The sequence below is a fragment of the Urtica dioica genome, chromosome 10, assembly GCF_054948205.1.
Source record: "Urtica dioica subsp. dioica isolate 48M chromosome 10, U.dioica_male_clone48M_v1_H2, whole genome shotgun sequence".
Classification (NCBI taxonomy): Eukaryota; Viridiplantae; Streptophyta; class Magnoliopsida; order Rosales; family Urticaceae; genus Urtica; species Urtica dioica.
The window spans coordinates 3,503,382-3,524,009 of NC_142765.1; the positions used below are offsets into that span (position 1 = coordinate 3,503,382).

The window sequence follows — 20,628 nt, forward strand, 5'->3', positions numbered from 1 at the left end:
GAGAGAGAGAGAGAGATTTTAATAACTACTTATAAATACAAAATTACTGATTATAGGATTGCTTAATTAATAAATTTTAATCGATGGCAATGGCAATGTTGTTTGTCGATTAACATAAAATGATCAGGTTTCTATTAATTTCTCAAATATTAATAGAGCTTTCGAAAAAATAAATTACTTAATCATGGTTAGTATAGATCAAGGTGTCAATATTCAATAAGTAAAAAAAAGGTTTTGCAGGATTCCGTAACAAAATTTACTTTACAAATTAATTCTTTTTATTCAGATTATTTAAAGGTTATATTAATGATTTATGTTTCGTTAAATTTTTTTTCTAACTTATTCTTTGTGAATAATGATAAATCCTTGTTGAAACTGGATATGAATTTTATACCGTAAATCATACGCAATAATTAAGTCGAATCTTACTATAAGAATACATGTATAATTTCCCATATTAGGGAAAAAGCATATGAACATTAAGGTATTTTCCATATTTATTATTTTGACGACCATTCTCTATTATAGCATTTGTGCATGGATGTCTACGTAGCAAAGGACTTCGTCTTCGGTATATATAATATAAAATAAAATAAAAGAAGGAAAACATTAGAACTGTAAAGAGTTTATTAATCTTTCTCCGGTTCTATATATATACATCACAAGCTTTGCTATATCTCTCACAAAGCTTGTTACAAAAAAGAAAAAAGAAAAGAAAAAAAAAAGCGCTAGCTAAAAAAGAAATGGCTTCCTATTGCTTGGTGTCCATCAAAAACCCAGCCTCACTGTCGAGCGATTTCCATCGTCGATTCAAGCCGACGAAAAATGCCCCGGCCACATTCATCAGAACTAACCGGACTAAATACGCGATGACGAGGAACTCCATTGACCAAGACAAGGTAGTCATTTGATAAAGCCTTTCTGTCTATTTCATTCATTCCTATTGTATGAACTTATATATATACTATAAAGTAGAAATCTACGGGAATATTATATATATATATATATATATATATATATATATATATATATATATATCACTTATCACAAATGAAAATAAAAAGACAAAAGGACGTCGCAAAGTTTAAAAGGTAATTGATAAGTTACATTTTCTAATTATTTTATTGTCAATTTGTTTTGAAAACCTTGCGTAAAAATTGCTTAAAATATTACTTACACACACACACACAGATATATAATGCTGCAGCAAATAATCTGTTCGGAAACTGTAGTTATATTTGTTTTTCACGTATATATAGGTAGAACTTAAAGACAGACTTCTGAGAGGAAATTTCGCCGATTATGGCATCGGCTTTATAAAATCCGGAGAAACTGCTTTCGAAGCGGCCGTGGATTGCGCGAGAGAGCATAAAATCAAAGAACAAGGGAAAGCTTCAGAGGTTAAGTTCTTAGCTTTCAAGAACAGCTTACATGAAAAGACTCTCAGCAAAGTCGCTAAGCCGAAGGAATTACTCGACGATCTAGTCGAGTACGGCGACATCGAAGCAACTCAAAAGTTGTTCAGGAAAGTGAAACCCGCCGCGGTTTTTGTGGAGCCCCTTCATCTCAACAGCAATGATAATAATCCAGTCCGCACCACGAAATTCTTGAAATATTTACGCGAGGAATGCGATGACCATGGGGCTCTTCTAGTGTTTGATGAGGTTAAAACCCTATTTTTCTTTTAAAAATTTTATAAACAAAAAAGAAAAGACGAAGTCAAGAAATACTTTCACCAGGGCTAAATATAAATTTTCTTGTCGGTGGTCCTAATTATTGATTCTTACGAAGTTCATTAGAAAAATATTCAATTTAAATATTTAATATTGTTTAATAGGCAACGTTTAGTAAATCTTAGGTAAATAATCATAAATGATGACGTGACTTAATATATAACGGTAGCTATTTACTTAAAATTTACGTTTATAACTATTTAATTAAGATTTATCAAATATTGACTACTTTTAAATGGACTATATCCCTAATTAATCTTTTTTTTTATGTGAACTTCGTAAGAACCTATATTTAGGACCCTTTTTTTATGTGAACTTCGTAAGAATCTATATACAAGTAATTTTTCTTCAATTCGCCATTGAGGTTATAAACTATAACTATTTTTTAAAACAAATTTATATATAGGGGAAGTTATTTTCTTAAAACAAGTCCGAGGGCCTAGCTTCGTCTTTTTCACATGTAATAAATCATGTCTACGAAGTTAATATATTCACGTCTTTTGCACCTATTTTTTTTCTTTTGCAGTTTTTGTCATTTTTTTTTACATTTTTTTAATCGTAAAAATTTATAAATTAGTCTCATCTAAACCTTTTTTTTTTTCCGCATGTTAACCTCTGAGTTATTTCGACACTGGTCATGCACTCATGCATATTATAAAAAAGATAATAAATGAATTAATCAAGATACATAATCACACATTATTTTAATCTATTTATTATTTGGTGCAGACTGAATGTGGATTCTGCCAAACAGGCAGACTGTGGGCCCACATGGCTTACGGCGTAGTGCCACACATGATGACGATTGCTGGACCGTTTTCAATGGAAGGTCCGACGATGGGAGCTCTGTTGGCACACGAATTAGTTGGCCTGAATGGATACGACGCGTCGCCGGAGATCTTCCAAGTGGCCAGCAAGAATTGGTGTAAGATCCTTGACGACATTGACGACAAGAGCGTTAGTTTCTCGGAAATAGTTAAACGAAACGGTAAATACTTTAAACTCGTTGTATTGCCATTCTTGCTTACCCGAAACGAAGTCCTACCAACCATACGCTACGTCGGATCCTTGTTGGAAATCGAGCTTAAGGTCCCTAAAGCCCCGGCTTTTGTCGAGTTCTGTCGGAAAAAAGGGAATCCTTTTTTGACTGCTCACAAACCAAACGTTGTGAGGTTCTTGCCTCCTGGCCCTCCTCTAACCGCGGCGCTCAAGGATGTTGGTCAGACAGCTAATTTCCTGAACGAAGCTTGGGATGAAGTTCATTCTTCACCTTAGAAGAGGAGGAGGAGAAGAAAAAGAATGTCGTTTTTCTCGCTTTCTAGTCGTGTGAATAAAATGCACGTGAGTCGTGTTGCGTGTCTTCTGTATTTTATGAATTCATATTTTAATTTACTTGAGTTTTGTGGTGTGTGATTTACCTTCTATATGAAGTCTTTTAATAAGGGTATATCAAATGTTAATATTTGATAATCTCAAGTTGTTTTTTTTTTTTTTTCTTATTTTTTATGTCATTTGAAAAATCCTTCTTCTCTGTGAATGTTTATGTAATTGGGGATCTTATTGTGTTTTTTTTTCTTTCTTTTTTATATAAATCAAGTTTATATTATCTTTTTTACTTGAGTTGACTTTTCTCCATATCTTTGGTAGGCAAGTGAGTATGCTAAAATACGACCTTCATTATCAAATCGAAACAATATTGTTCTGTACACATCTGAGACTCGCTAGAGCTAGGGTGCGGATGACTTATTTATATGATTGACTTTTATTAGATATCTTTGGTAGGCAAGTGAATTTGCTAAAGTACGGCCTTCATTATCAAATCGAAACAAATTGTCCTGTGTATATTTGAGACCCCTTAATAACCTATTTTGAGGCCTAAAAGCAAAAATTAAAAACAAGGCCTTGTTATAATTGATATTTTTTTTCTTAAATCTTATCATATTCCACTTGATATTTTGTACTAATCATGCTATAATATTTAATTCAAACTAAGACAAATTGATAAAAAAAAAAAAAAAAAAAGTTAATTTAAATCTAGAAAGTAAGCAATGAACATAGGATAAAAAAAAACATAATTTTATAAATAAGGATGTGAAGAATTTTATACTTTTATTTTAAATAAGAATTTTATAAACATAATTTTATTTTTACGTCATTGTGTAAACAAATGTTGTTGATTAATATTTAGTCATTGGATAATGAAGTATTTCTCACCTGTTAAAATAGTCGTCAAGCTTATAAATAGTTCAGACATGTCATAAAAGGGTCCCATCACAAAAAAGTATGATTGGGATGACATATCATAAATTTTCATCGTGCTGATATTTTATTATTATTTTAAAAGAGAAGACGAGGACGCTTATTATTGAAACATATGATAATGTCTAATCCACATTACAATAATCAAGTTACCGGGAAAATGGACTTATTATTTCTTTTACGTGGACTTCTTAGGTTGTTTATATTGAGCAATTGATTAGAATTTTAGGTTTTTTACAACATGATCATTTGAATTTGCCTATTTAAATGTGTTTATGATTGTACATGTTGTGGGTGTTCTTCACATAGATGAGCCTGAATCAAAGACTTTAGGACCCGAAGTTTGGCCGAATAGCGCTAGCTTGCTATATAAGTATACATATATATATATATATTATATATATATATATATATTAAAATTAAGAGTACACATGGGTTTATCTTATTTTATTTATTTATTTTTATGGCACCATGTTCCCTGTCTTGAAGACGCACCTAAAGCATTTTATTTCAGTACTCGTAACTGTTATAAAAGTACATGTTAAATTATTTTGTAATCGACATCAAAGACTTAGCTTGGGTGACAAGACTTCTTACGTGTGAGGTGACCTCTTCGAGAGGGCAAGAGTTCGATTCAAAGGAAACGCAATATTATTGTTTGAAGATTTTATTTTGTAACTTATGCTTAAATATTCTATGTAATTGATGACATGATATATGATATAAAATTGAATTATTAAAAAAAATTATTTTTTAATCAATCAGATAACTTGTGTACCCATTAGATAGTGGGTTTAGAAATAAATAAAAAATTAAAAAAATTAATAACTTAAGAAATCTAAATATATATTAAAAATTACAAATTTAAAGTAAAAATACAATGAAAAAAATGAGAATACTGTAGTAAATTAGAATGTTACATCACAAAATAATTTAAATGTTTCATATACCTATATCCCCACTCGTTTAAATGTTAACGGGTAATCCGTTTCGAACGGATTTTTACTCGGCATGTTTAGATCGGTTAACGGACTGGTATAAACATATGTGAGATGGTTAACATGAGTCATGCAGAAAATAAATAGATTTAGGAGGGTGTAAAATTCAATTTAAGAAAATTCCACCATAAACTATAGTATAATGGAGATATTTAAGAGTCATCAATTGTTATTTTGTTGTAAACATTAATAATATATAAAGCTATCAAAATAAATTAATAATATTAGAAAAGATAGACCAACTAAAAATTTATTAGATAAATAAAATAATTAGACTAAAATATCATGGGAAATTAACAGTAATAATAGCAATTGTTTGTCACTTACCAAAAATCAATCAAAACTCAAATGTATCACGGAATCAACTAGTTCATAATCAATTTGGTATTAGATGTGTCGATATTTGGGTTTTGATTTATTTTTGGTAATTGTCAAGCAAATAATATTATTGCAGTTAATTTTTCAAAAATCAGTTTCAAAACTTACTTCGCTATTTATTTAAGTTTTTTTTTTGTTTTTTTTTTTTTTTAATTGAGCTTTATGAATGGACAGGTTAAAACTGGAAACAGATGGTATTTCATACCGCAAAACATATGTAGTAGAGTCGAATCTTGCCACAAGGTTACAAGCATTATTTTCCTTAAAAGAAAAGAGCATATGATAGATTCCGTTTTCATGATTTTGAGCGACCATTCTATGATTGCATATGCATGCATTATTTTCGTTACGAAGCAAAGGACTTCGTCTTATTATAACAAAAAATAAATAAAATAAAAAGAAGGAAATACTTAAACAATTGCGTGTAAATAGTTAATTAGTTAATCTGTTTTCGGGACTATTATATATATATTATACAAGCGTTGCTATATCTCTCAGCAAAGCTTGTAAAAAAAAATGGCTTCCTCTTTCTTGGTGTCTATGAGAAATCCAATATCTCCGTCGACCGCTTTCCATCGCCGATTTGACTAGACAAACAAAAGCTCATTTTGGTAATGTGTATCATTTTGGATACTTTTGGTCATGGACGAAGATGATAATGTGTATCATTTTGATCCTCTTCATCATGCTATTCCGAGTGATCTAAAATCGGTCATCTCAACGTAAGTAGTAACTTTTTATCGTATATGACATTATACAACTACAATTATATTGTGCATTTAGACTTATTAAAACTTATCTTATGTAGAGCGTACGGAAGATATTTTAACGTGCCGTTGAAAGTCACTTGGCATAAGGAAAATGTACTATAAAACATACATAATTTTAATATAAATATGTTCATAAAAATGATTTTATCATAGGGCCCGAAACAACCTTCAAGTACGGAGTGCGGATATTTTGTCTTACTCATGATGAGAGATTTTTTTAAAGGGAGATCGTTCCATGATACCCTCGAACATGTAAGTATCTAATTAATAGAGTTTCTTAGTATGTTACGTATGTTTATTAATATGTTTATTTATTTTGATTTCAGTTGCGATCGTTGCCAACTTACAGTGATACCGAGATAGACGAACTTCGATAAGATTATGCTAGAATTATTGTGGATGGTATGTTGATGTCTTTATATTAAACTATATATGCGTTACGATATAAAAAAAAAGGGTTAACTGATTGTATAAACGGCGTTAATACTGTTATTTTGTTATGTTACAAAACTTGATTATGAAATTTAGCATGAAAAATTTGAGCTGTTTTTATCTGTTTTTCCGATTGGTTTTGAGTATTGTTTCATCTGTTTTGTTGTACAAAAATTATAGTGGAAAACGTATTTTTTAAATATTAAAAAAAAATGACTGGCGTCGCTCACTAAACATGCGATGCCTTGAAAAAAATTTGGATTTCTAGTGTCGCTCAAATAGAAAGCGACTCCAGACTGGAGTCACTTTTTATCTGAGAGACTCCAGTCTGGAGTCGCTTTTTATTTGAGCGACTCCATGTTATAAAGCGACACCGATAAAAAGAGCGACGCCCAATTAAAACAACCCGTCAATCCGACGTGGCGCTTACGTGGAGCGTCGCTTGGTCATAAGCGACGCCCAAACCTTTGGGCATCACTAACATATGCGTCGCTCAAAAAGCGACGCCTATAATATAACGTGTCGCTTTATGAGCGTTTCTAAAATGGTATTTTGTAGTAATGCACATTCATCAAAACTAATCGGACTAAATACGCGATGACGTGGAACTCCATTGACCTATATAAGGTAATATTTTGATAAAGCCTTTCTATCTCACTAGTACAATTAATAGCATCAGGTGCGACAAAAGTCGCACCTGAAAGCATCAGTGTCGCACCTGAAAGTAGCATCAGGTGCGACTTTCGTTGCGACAAAGTCGCATCTGAAAGTGCGCACCTGATGATTTTAGGTGCGACTTGTCGCACCTGAAAGTCATCACTATCAGGTGCGACATTTTAAGTGCGACAAGTCGCACCAAACGTCGCACCTAAATATCCCTCAAAATAAGAAATTAAAGCGTGAATTATAGTATCAGATGCGACTAGTCGCATCTGATACTTTCGCGGGAAGAGTATCAGATGCGACTAGTCGCATCTCATAGTAATTCCCCGCGAAATATTTGGCGGGTGTTAGTACAATCAGATGCGACTAGTCGCATCTGATACTCTTCCCGCGAAAGTATCAGATGCGACTAGTCGCATCTGATTGTCTGTAGTTATTTTTTTTAAAATGCTGATTCTAATAGAATCAGCCTATTAAATATATAAAAATTATAATTTAAAAAATTAATTAAATAATTTTTTTGTTAAATTAAATAAATAATTTGAATAATATTAATTAGAATAATTATATAAATAATTTAATAGAAATTCTAATATTAAATTCATAAAATTTGATAATTTACATTCAATAAATTAAAAAAATTACAATTTATTCTTTTTGTTTCCCTTTTTCATTCGAAGTCTGCCAATTCTGGAATGCACGGCCTCCTCTTCCGCCAGATCTTGCTCGTGCGCCTTGGCGGCCTGATGCGCTGCCTCTCGAACGTTGTCGCTGAAATTCTACCGAACCTGGCGTCTGATCAGCATTTGGCATTGAAGAGGATGGCGGCGTCTGAACATTCGGCATTGAAGCGGATGCCGGCGTCTGAACATTCGGCATTGAAGCTGATGGCGGCGTCATCCCAGGGTGCATCATCGCGGGGGATGTCTGCATGGGAGACGGATGCTGCTGTGTGTAGGCGAAGAACTGTCGCTGAAACGCCTCCATCTGAGCTTGTTGTGCGGCCAACGCTGCTTGTAGCTCGCTAATCACTGGATCTGGAACGTGCGTCGATGAAGAACCTTAGGACGAGCTGTCGTCCTGAGCCTGAGCCAAGAGATACGAGGATCTCGGGATCGAGGGACCTATCCCGACATACCAATCTCGACGTTGCCCGAGAACAGTATCCATCGCGTACTGCTCCGCTTGGTCTATGTCAAACATTTGGCCTGACTCCGCTACTTGTCGCTACATATCCTTGACTTGAGTCATAATTCGCTCCTTCAAACATATGTTAAAAAAATTATTAAGATTATCGAAACTTGATTATTAAGTAATTAACACAAGTAACTTACAAATGCTTGTTGCGCCCAAGCTGTCGTCCAATTGCCTTGATCATCTTGATGTTTTTTCTCCCACGTGTTTAACGCCGAGGCCAAAGTCCCATCTTCCCTACTCTGCAGTTCTTATGAAAATATGAGTAATGTATTTATTGCAAAAAAAATATTACAAAATTAGAATAAACTTACGTTCAAATGTCGATGAGCCAAAAAAGAAATCGACCCTTGTGTGGACTTCGTTTTCTTGTTCTTTGAGTTGTCTTTGTTGCGAGTAGACTTTTTCTGCACATATTAAATTGTGTTATAATTCGATTTCATAGAAGATAACATAATTTTTTGAATTATACATTACCTTCCAATCGTCAGTTGCGAACTCCTCTATCACCTTCTCCCAATCGTCTTTTTGATATCCTTTTGGGATTTCTTTCTTGGCGACATTCATTTGCCCACAACATTTTCCTAAGAAAGTCCCTGATAATCTAGACTTTTGGTTGCGCCTCATACGCTTTGCATCGCGAATGATAGTCTGGTCAATCTGATGACGATAGCAATCCGCCGGAAGCAGCTCCTCGGTCTCATCATCCTTGTACACGAAAGTGTACTCGGAATGAAGTGCGCTCAGAATATTGCCCAACATCTGGGGCGTCACTTCGTTCCAATCACGAAGTGTGATCGGGATATGGACTTTCACCAAAGCGCCGACGCGGTTGTTGAATACTCCTACCTTTTTTTATTGTTTTTCTTACGTCCTGGTAGAAAGTTTGGTTGATTGGGTCGTACCTAACAACTTTCGCACCGGGTACCCCATGCGCTGCTTTTGCCGAAGTAGACCCGGTTGTTGGTCCCCTTGTTTTCTTAGGACCTTGGGAACCCGGTGTCTCTAGCGGAGACTCATCTCCACCTGCTCCACCTGCATCTGACATCCTGTAAGATGTGAACAATATTAGTAAATAAATATTAGTTTTCTGTTTAAAAAAAACGTGGACAGCACCACGGATTTTATTATTAACAAACCTCACATATGGCGGAGGAAAACCGTGGTTACATTATATAGTAAATAAACATACAAAAAAGATATTAATCATTCATCATCATCTATGCCTATAATGTTAATATCATCTTCTATATCGACATCAACATCTTCTCCCTCAAAAACGACTTGTCTCTCATTTTCATCATCGTCTTCTTCATCATCGTCAACGACAGTCACTAACTCAGCTTCATCGATTTCGTGTCGATGATTCAAACGCTCGATGTTTAACAACTCTATAGTCAATGGGATCGAGGCTGAGTTGGAGGGGTCAACTTCAGGAATATCCCAAATCCCTCGATGATTGCATTCCTGGACGATTTCCCAGTCGCCGCCTTTAATAAGATCTTCGATGTAAAAAACTTGTTTCACTTGAGTCGCGAGTACGTACGGCTCCTCTTTAAACCACTGTTTCGCAGTATAAGCACTCGTTTCTCCAGTAGTCTTATCGGTGTGCACTAGTCGGTTTGCATGATACTTGTCACCGTACCAAATGCATTTGAACAATACAACACTACAGTTCTGCCTATAGTTCACGACGATGACGTCTTCCATTCGACCATAGTAAGTGAAATCATCCACAAGTACACATACACTGCTATTTTGAGTGACTCGTTGATTATCGCGACGACGAGTGATGAACTTCACGCCATTTACAAAGCAGCTCGGATATTGATAGGCGACTTGAAGGGAACCGATAGAAAGCGAATAGAGCTCGTCAGACACGTCAGAACCACTAGCTTTCATATCAAAAATCTGATTACGAAAGAAAGCATTGATTAGCACTTGTGCGTTTATCAAAAAATTGCATTGATATTGTGTTATTACCTTCTTCTCAAACCAAATTTTGAACCTCTTTCTATGCTCCGCTTCAATATCGCGAACTCCAGATTTGCTCAAGAGATCCAAATGCTCGCTGTTATTAAAAACATTACTTCAATAGCAATATATAAAAAAGAATGAATTGAAACACATTCCCAACGATAACTTACGTCAAATATGGATCCACTTCAGGACAGTTGGTATAGATGTACCACTCCGCGTTCTCTTTCTGTTCATCGTCTAATACTATCGGTTTCATCATCCCATAAGGCACACACATCTCGGATCGAAAAACAGAGAGCTCTCGCACTTGAACTTCATCTACACTTTTTTTTATCTTCAAGATACCTTGCAACGAACGTTAGAGCTTCTTCTACAACATAAGCTTCCGCAATAGAGCCTTCTGGTCTAGCTCTATTTTTTACAAAATGTTTTAACGTCCCAAGGTATCTCTCAAATGGGTACATCCACCGCATATGCACCGGGCCGCCATACAACGCTTCATCTGGTAGGTGAATCGCCACGTGAATCATGATCGTGAAAAAAGCTGGTGGAAATATCATCTCAAGCTTACACAAGATCTCGATGATAGACTCTTGCGCATTTTCAAGATCTTCTACTCTCAAGGTTCTCGAACTTATCAGCTTGAAAAAGTTGCAAAGCTCGGAGATCGTCTGATGTATTTCTTTTGGCACAAAAGGACGAATACCAACAGCCAACAACCTCTGCAAGATCACGTGGCAATCATGCGACTTCAAACCTGTGAGCTTTCCATCAGCAGTCACATTTTTCTTCAAATTCCCAGCGACCCCATCTGGAAATTTGACAGATTGGAGGAACTCGGTAAATCGCTACCTCTGAACAAGGGTTAAGGTGTACGATGCTCGCGGTTTGTACCACGAATCCCCTTGTTTTTTCAAGTGGAGAGCGGTCTTGATGCCCAAGTCCATCAAATCAAACCTCGCCTTATCTGTGTCGTAGTTCTTCTTTTCTAAGCTGAGCAAGGTTTCGAGAAGATTCTCGCACACGTTCTTCTCTATGTGCATGAAGTCCATGTTATGCTTCAACTCCAAATCTGACCAGTACGGCAACTCGTAAAAGATGCTTTTCTTGGCCCAATTTAGTTCGCACTCGGCTCGCTTTCATTTTCTGCCCACGGAGCCAGCATGTTTGCCAGTTGTCGTGCAAGAGACACTAGCCAACTGAGCGAGTATGTCTTGCGGAGTCAACTTCTCGGGTTTACTGCGTTTCTCGTGGCGATCCTTGTAGTGATCGGTGTTTTTTCTCAATCGGTGACGCATACGCAAGAATCGACGATGGTCGTAGTAGACGATCCTGTTTCTGACTTTCAAAGACGGCGTGTCAAGGTTGCACGTCGGGCAAGCGAGATACCCTTGGCCACTCCATCCCGATAAATAGGATCGAGCTGGAAAATAGTTAATCGTCCAAAGTAGCGCGGCACGCAATCGAAACACTTCATCGTTGGCGCCATCTCGAACGCGGAATCCGGTCTCCCACAGTTCTTTCAGCTCTTCGACAATTGGCTGCAAAAACACGTCCATGTCATTTCTTGGTGAGTGAGGCCCCGGGATCAAAAGCGTTAGCATCAAGTACTCTTTCTTCATGCATAACCAAGGCGGCAAGTTGTACGCAGTTAGTACCACAGGCCACATGCTGTACGATAAACTCATTTCTCCGAACGGATTGAATCCATCCGCAGCTAGTCCAAGCCGCACGTTTCGAGGCTCTGCAGCAAAGCCTGGGTATCTCTCGTCCAGGTTTTTCCACGTCGTACCATCCGCAGGATGTCGTAGAACACCAACTTCCCTGACGCGATCTCTTTCGTGCCACTGCATCAAAAGCGACGTGTGTCGAGACGCGTACAACCGCTTCAATCGATCTTTCAGGGGAAAATATCGCAAAATCTTTTGCGGTATCATTTTCCCAGTTGGCTTCCATCTGCTCTCGTTGCATACTGGGCACACGTCGACTTCCGCGAGATCTTTTCGAAATAGGACACAATCGTTAATACACGCATCGATCATCTCGTATCCCATGCCAAAACGCTTCAGCTTCGCCTTTGCCTCGTAATGCTTCTCCGGAATTCGATTACCAGCTGGATGAGACTTCTTCAAGAGCTGCAAGAGTTCTGTAAAAGACTTGTTCGTCCAATGGTTCGTGACTTTGAGGTGCATCAACGAAACCAAGAACGACAAAGAAGAAAACTCTTTGCATCCAGGGTACAATTCTACTTCCAACTCGGCGAAGAGGTCTTCCACTTGCTCCTCTGCACGCACCTCGCTCTGGGTCGGCTCCGTAGCATCGTCGAAATCCTCGTGATCCCTGATATCCTCCACAGCACCGTGCAATCCTCCTATTCCTCTCTGATCTGTTCCTCCGATGGAATCTTCTTCATGAGGAAGGACGACACGCTCGAGCTCGCCGTGATGATACCATTTTGTGTAGCCTGGGGTAAACCCCTTGTTCAGCAAATGATTCCTGACAACCCCGATGTCGTGCCATCTCACGTTGTTGCAAGGTTTGCAAGGACACCGATATTTGCCAATTTCGTTAGGGAATCTTCTTGCAGCGCGAATAAACTCGTTAACACCGGTTTTGTACTGCAATGTCACCGATTATTCTCCGTGATCCAATCTCTACTTGGATTGGACATTTCGCTGAATGAGAGCGAGAAATGAAAGTTTGGAAGAGTTATTGATAAAGGACGACGAAGATCAAAATGAAAGAGAGATTATGAATTCTATGTTATTTTGAGCTCGGATTGAATAAGTTGGGAGGTTTTAAACTAATTAATTCGAAACTCTACCGAAATTTCGGCAGAGTTTCCCCTATTATACTGACAAACCAAAAACCTGCAAAATTATTTAAAAACATACACAAACCATCCAGAACTATCCTATAAATTAGCTCAGCCCTAAACCGAACCTCCGTGGTTCGATCACAACATTTATAAATGAAAAATCGAAATAAACAAAATATCACAAACTATCAAACATGTCACAAACTATCAAAGCATGCCACAAAACTATTTTTCTTATTTAAATTACAATTTAATTACATGTTAAATCAACTACACAAACTTATCACAAATTAATTAACTAATTATAAACTAAGCAACATAAATGTAATTATTAAACTAATTACAATTTCTAGGTAATAATTTACTTACAATTAATCTAAATTAATTAAAAGCAAAAAATTTAAAAATGTCACAAACTATATATCAAAACATGTCAAAAAACAACTAAAACTTAATTTTAACCTAATATAAACTAATCACATTACTAAACTTAATTATCAAAATCAAACTTATTTTAACCATATATCATATTAATACTAACTAATTTACAATCAATTATCAAAATTAATTATCAAATTACTAAACATGTTAAATTAATTATCAAATTAATACTAATTAAGTTACACATTATTATTAACTTACATATTTCACATTAATTAACTAACCTAACATATTATATATATACACTAACCTAACATATTATATATATACACTAACCTAACTAACTAATATATACACTAATATATATATACACTAACCTAGGACGGCCGGCCGGGGACTCGGGGACAGCGGCTCGGAGGCTGGGACTCGGGGACAGAGGCTCGGTGTGGCTGGGACTCGGAGGCAGCGGGGCCGGGGCTGAGCGCACGGTGAGGTCCGGAGGCACGAGACGACGGCTGTGAGTTTAAACCGAGTTAGAGAGAGCGAGGCAGAGAGGGAGCGAGGCAGAGAGGGAGTGAGAGAGAGAAATACCGAGTGAGAGAGAGAGTCGGTGGTGACTCGGAGGCAGCGGGGCCGGGGCTGAGCGCACGGCGAGGTCCGGAGGCACGAGACGACGTACGGCTGTGAGTTTAAACCGAGCTGTGAGAGAGCGAGGCAGAGAGGGAGCGAGGCAGAGAGGGAGTGAGAGAGAGAAATACCGAGTGAGAGAGAGAGGCAGTGGTGACTGGCGAGGTCCGGTGGCCGGATGAGGCGAAGGTCCGGTGGCCGGGTACGGGTACGTGGCGTGGTGGTCGGCGAAGGAAGAGGCCGAGAAGAGAGGGACGGAGGAGATGGAGCAGCGACAGCGGCGGAGCTCGATGTGGCTGGGACTCGGAGGCAGCGGAACTTGAGACTCAGCGGCGGAGCTCGGTGTGGCTGGGACTCGGCGGAGCTCGGTGTGGTGGTCCGGTGGTGGTCGGCGAAGTGTTCTTAGGCGAAGGAATAGTCGGAGAAGAGAGGGACGGAGGAGATGGATGTGGGCTAATGAGTTTACAACCGGAGAAGAAGAGAAGTTCGCAGGGAGAGAGAGAGCGTTTTTTTTAACAGAGTTTGAGCGGCTGGAGAAGAAAGGATCGCGACCTGGGTTTTTAAACAAAACGCTAATAATCAGGTGCGACAGAATCGCACCTGATTATTCTTCAGGTGCGACTAGTCGCACCTGATTATAATAATAATAAAAAAAAATTCATTTGCCACGTCAGATTAATGAAATAAAAGAGGGGGAGATGAGGCCCGCTCAAAAATTTAAAACTATCTGATGCGACAATGTCGCACCTGAAAGTTTCAACTTATTTTCAGGTGCGACTAGTCGCATCGGATTGTCAAAATCAAAAGACAATTTGAGCGAATTTTTTCGGCTTCTGATTGACTATCAGATGCGACTAGTCGCACCTGAAAGTGATTTAAATGCGATTAGTCGCATCTGATAGTCTTGCGCATCAGAAAATCAATTTTGTAGTAGTGTCTATTTGATTCATTTCGTGTATATATATATATATATATATATATATATATATATATACAGGGACGGAGCCAGTATAGGCTCAGGATAGGCTCAAGAGGGGCTCATATAGGGGGGGCTTGAGCCCCTCCTGGGTCTATCCCGGGTCTATACTGGCTCCGTCCCAAGATAGATATATATATATATATATATATATATATATATATATATATATATATATACAGGGACGGAGTCAGTATAGACCCAGGAGGGGCTAAAGCCCCCCTCAAAACTAATCGGACTAAATACGCGATGACGTGGAACTCCATTGACCTATATAAGGTAATATTTTGATAAAGCCTTTCTATCTATTTGATTCATTTCGTGTATATATATATATATATATATATATATATATATATATATATATATATATATATATATATATATATATAGGGACGGAGCCAGTATAGGCTCAGGATAGGATCAAGAGGGGCTCATATAGGGGGGGCTTGAGCCCCTCCTGGGTCTATACTGGCTCCGTCACCGGTTTTTACAAACTTTGCATTCACGAGAAGGGTCTTGTTTCTAATAGTAATGTTTATATATTACAAACTGGTTTGTAATAAACAGCTATCATTCTCGTTATCTAATGTTGTTTATTATTAACTGTTTCAATGTTCATTATCTGAAGAATTCTGCTTAAAAATTACAATCATCTTTCATTAAACTTCGGTCGAGATCATTCAGTAAATTATATTGTTATAACGTTTATTTCATGAAGATGAAGGTGCATCACAAAATATATCCCCAATCAGTTTGTCAAGTATAATATGGTTCAGATTATATTTTGAAGATAAGTTTGAGAAAATATTAGGTATTTTAATAGACTACTTATAAATACAAAATTACTGATTATATGATTGCTTGATTAATAAATTTTAAACGATGGCGATGCTGTTTGTCAATTAATATAAAATGATCAGGTTTCTTTAAATTTCTCAAATATTAATAGTGCTTCTGAAAAATAAACTTAATCATAGTTAATTATATTAAACAGATAAATGAAGTATAGATAAGGTGTCAATAAGTAAAAAGTTTAGGATTCTGTAACAAAACATACTTTGCAAATTAATTCTTTTTATACAGATTATTTAAAGGTTATATTAATTATTTAGGTTTGGTAAATTATTTTTCTAACTAATTCTTTGTGATAATGATAAATCTTGTTGAAATTGGATATGAATTTTAAACCGAAAAACATACGTAATATAATTAATGTCGAATTTTACTATAAGGATCATGTATAATTTCCCACATACGGAAAAACCATATGACCATTAAGGTATTATCCATTTTCATTATTTTGACGATCATTCTATTATAGCATTTGTGCATGCATGTCGACGTAGCAAAGGACTTGGTCTTCGTTATAACATAAAAAAATAAAAGAAGGAAGACAATAGTACTGTAAAGAGTTAATTAATCTTTCGTCGATACTATATATACATAATGCAAGCTTTGCTATATCTCTCACAGTCACAGAGCTTGATATAAAAACTAAAAACACTAAAAAAAATGGCTTCCTTTAGCTTGGTGTCCATCAAAAACCCAGTCTCACTGTCATGCGATTTTCATCGTGGATTCAACCCGACGAAAAAAGCCCCGGTTACATTCATCAGATCTAACCGGACTAAATACGCGGTGACGAGGAACTCTATTGACCAAGACAAGGTAATAATTTGATGAAGCCTTTCTATCTATTTGATTCATTCGTATTAGATTAATCGTATATACATATATATATATATATATATATATATATATATATATATATATATATTACTTAACACATATGAAAATCAAAAAGACAAAAGGACGTCGCAAAGTTTAAAAGGTAATTGATAAGTTAATTACATTTTCTAATTACTTTGTTGTCAATTTGTATTGAAAACCTTGAATAAAAATTGCTCTTATATTATATATTCACACATACATACATAATGCTCCAGCAAATATATTATTCTTTTCGGGAAAACTAGTCTATATTTGTTTTTCACGTGTATATAGGTAGAACTTAAAGAGAGAATTCTGAGAGGAAATTTCGCCAATCATGGCATTGGCTTTACAAGTTCCGGAGAAAAAGCTTTCGAAGCGGCCGTGGAGTGCGCGAGAGAGCATCATCTCAAAAAACAAGGGGAAAATTCAGAGGTTAAGTTCATAGCTTTCAAGAACAGCTTACACGAAAAGACTCTTAGCAAAGCCGCTAAGCCAAGTGAATTATTCGAGGATCTAGTCGATTATGGCGAAATCGAAGCCACTCAAAACTTGTTCAACAAAGTGAAACCCACTGCGGTTTTTGTGGAACCCCTTCATATCAACGGCGATGGTTCAGAATACACCACGAAGGAGTTTTTGGAATATTTACGCACCACTTGCAATAAGGAAGGGGCTCTTCTGCTGTTTAATTTGACGAGGTTAAAACCCTAATTTTCATCATTGCACTAAAATCCTTAATATATATAGTTAAAAAAAATCCCCTCTAGTTCAATGAACGGTTCTTTTTTTTTTTTTTTATCAAAAAGATAAAAATGTTTTAAATTTTTTCAAATTTAAATATTTATGAACACATCTCTATGTATTTTTTCTTGCAGACTAAAATATATTTAATTATTTCACAGCACCGCTAGGCATATGTATATATATTTTGCGGACGACATGCAACATATTTAGAAATTGTGATATTGTGTATACTCTTTGTACTGTTATTTGTGTATACTCTTTGTCTCTCCCAATTAAATTGTGATATGCAATCGCTTATTTGTTATTATTTCACCTTAATATTTACAAATTAAGCCCACATTATTTTTTTTTTAGCTCCGCGTAATTTACATCTCTGTCTGAAAGTGGATTTTCGGCCGAACAGGCAAACTGTGGGCCAACGAGGCTTACGACGTATTGCCAGACATGATGACAATAGCTACACGTACCGCTTACAGTGGAAGCCCCGACGATGGGAGCTCTGTTGGCGCCCAATAAGTGTGTTGACTTGAGTGGCTACGACGTGAAATCGGAGATCTTTCAAGAGCCTAACGAGTATATGTATAAGATCCTTAACATTGACAACAAGAACCCCAAATTCTGTAAAGATGTTTACGGAAACGGTGAGTTCCTTGCATGTTATGTATTGGAGATGATGCGTAAAGAAAACCTACGGATACACATACACCACGACGGATTATTGTTGGAAATCGAGCTTGATGTCCCTAAAGCCCCGGCTTTCATCGAAATTTGTCGGAAAAACGGGTTTTCTCTTTTGACTACTCACCAACCATACGTTGTGAGACTCTTTCCTCCTAATCATGGACCGAGATGATGATCTTCCTGAGCTAGTTATGAAGAAGAAAGAAGAATAATGTCGTATTTATCGCTTTCTGATCGTGTGAATAAAATGCACGTGAGTCATTTGTTGCGTCTCTTCTATATTTTAATTTGCTTGAGTTGTGTTGTGTCATGTGTGTGATTTACCTTCTATATGAAGTCTTTTAATAAGGGTATATCAAATGTTATTATTTGATAATCTTAAGTTGTTTTTCCTTTTTATGTCATTTGAAAAATCCTTCTTTTCTGTGAATGTTTTATGTAATTGGGGATCTTATTGTGGCTTTTTTTTTTTTTTTTTTTATGTAAATATATAAATCAAGTTTTGCTATATATGGTTGACTTTTCTCCATATCTTTGGTAGGCAAGTGAGTATGCTAAAATACGACCTTCATTATCAAATCGAAATAATACTGTCCTGTGTAAGAACTTATTACACATACTAAAGGTGTTCTAGCAACATGAACACGTTAAAGCGGAAGCGAAAAAGATCGGTTTACCTCCGGTCATTGTTGTGGTTTTTCCGGCGAGCTCCGGACTCCGATTCCGACGAGAATTTTGTGGTTCTTCTAGGCTCTTACTCTCTCTCTTAGATGGTGTTCGTTTCTGAATTGAATGAGCGAGCCTAGGGACCTCAAAATCGTTTATTATACATTCTCATAACCATGAATGAGAAATATTACGTTATAATAAATGTAATCAATTTGCTTAATTTTGGCTCTTAATTGTGCGTTATATTTGGTCGAAAACCGTTTGTATATGGACCATATTAATGGAGAGATTATTTCCATTGATAGCTAACTCAAAAATGGAAATATTCTTATATTCTCCCACTTGGTCCATATAACGAAGCACTCACATTAAAGAAACACAATATATGAATCATGGCGATAGGTTCTCTATGAGTGATTATTATCTTCCATGTATTACGATATACTAAGTCTCTCAATTCAATAGCCCTCTTATTCTTTAGTGAATAAACCATATGTTTATTCCAGGTCCACTTAAACGATATTTCTCGATAAACTAAAATGAATGTGCACAACCATATGAGAAAATATCTAACTAAATTAGAGTTTATGAAAAAAAACAAATGTACCCCATAATAAGGATTATATCATGTAAGCAGATACCATGATTTCTAAATGATCCTTGAATTTCTTTAGTGGCATGCCTTTAGTCAAGGATCGGTAATCATCAACTCAGTGCTAATTTGTTGGATGAAGTCTTTTAATAAGGGTATATCAAATGTTATTATTTGATAATCTTAAGTTGTTTTTCCTTTTTATGTCATTTGAAAAATCGTTCTTTTCTGTGAATGTTTTATGTAATTGGGGATCTTATTGTGTTTTTTTTTTTATTTTTATTTTTTATGTAAATATATGAATCAAGTTGCTATATTTATATGGTTGACTTTTCTCCATATCTTTGGTAGGCAAGTGAGTATGCTAAAATACGACCTTCATTATCAAATCGAAATAATACTGTCCTGTACACATCTGAGACCCGCTATAGCTAGCTTGCTTAATATATATTTAAATTGCAGAGTATACGGACCTAAAGCATTAACAAAGAATAGCACGGGTCCAAAAATCAATTACAAAAATTACATGTTAACTCGTTATTTTTAAATCAATTACAAGAATAGCATTAACATTGAATATTCGTTTTAAAAAAAAAATAACAATTCGATAAATCTAAATATAAATTAAAACTACAAATTTAAAGCCAAAATAAAATTTATAGTGAGAATACTAAAGCAAATTGGAATTCATAGTTACAATACAAAATAATTTTAAGGATGGGAAGGTCTTATTTTAAATTAAAAATAATAAAAAAAATTAACGGGTCGGATTATCGAGTTAACGGGTCAGGTAAATGTTTCCTATACCCGTATCCGCATTAATCCAAATGTTAACGGGTACTATCCGTTAAGTCATTTCAAACGGGTATTACTGGCCCATTTGGACTAGATAACGGGCGAATCATAAACATTACTGTGAGAAGGTTAACACGAGTCATGCTGAAAATAGATTTAGGATGGTGTAAATTTCAATTTAGGAAAAGTTCCATTCCCAATAGTTTTGGACAAAAATCTAAT

The 20,628-nt window shown here is 36.0% G+C and overlaps 1 protein-coding gene across 1 annotated transcript; it reads left to right on the plus strand.

Moving 5' to 3' along the window:
* The first annotated feature begins 743 nt into the window (after positions 1-743).
* LOC149383093 (acetylornithine aminotransferase, chloroplastic/mitochondrial-like) lies at positions 744-3,008 on the plus strand. The gene is made up of 3 exons (XM_089627678.1): positions 744-899; positions 1,260-1,664; positions 2,463-3,008. Exons 1-3 carry the CDS (start codon positions 744-746, stop codon positions 3,006-3,008), a joined length of 1,107 nt encoding a protein of 368 aa, XP_089483804.1.
* Positions 3,009-20,628: the final 17,620 nt, after the last annotated feature.

What these genes read in the sequence shown, in the direction of transcription:
- LOC149383093 (XM_089627678.1), top strand. Translation starts at nt 744, where the DNA reads ATGGCTTCCTATTGCTTGGTGTCCATCAAAAACCCAGCCTCACTGTCG. An exon ending in ACTCCATTGACCAAGACAAG is followed by an intron (nt 900 to 1,259) that starts GTAGTCATTTGA and finishes ACGTATATATAG; the next exon opens with GTAGAACTTAAAGACAGACT. An exon ending in CTCTTCTAGTGTTTGATGAG is followed by an intron (nt 1,665 to 2,462) that starts GTTAAAACCCTA and finishes TATTTGGTGCAG; the next exon opens with ACTGAATGTGGATTCTGCCA.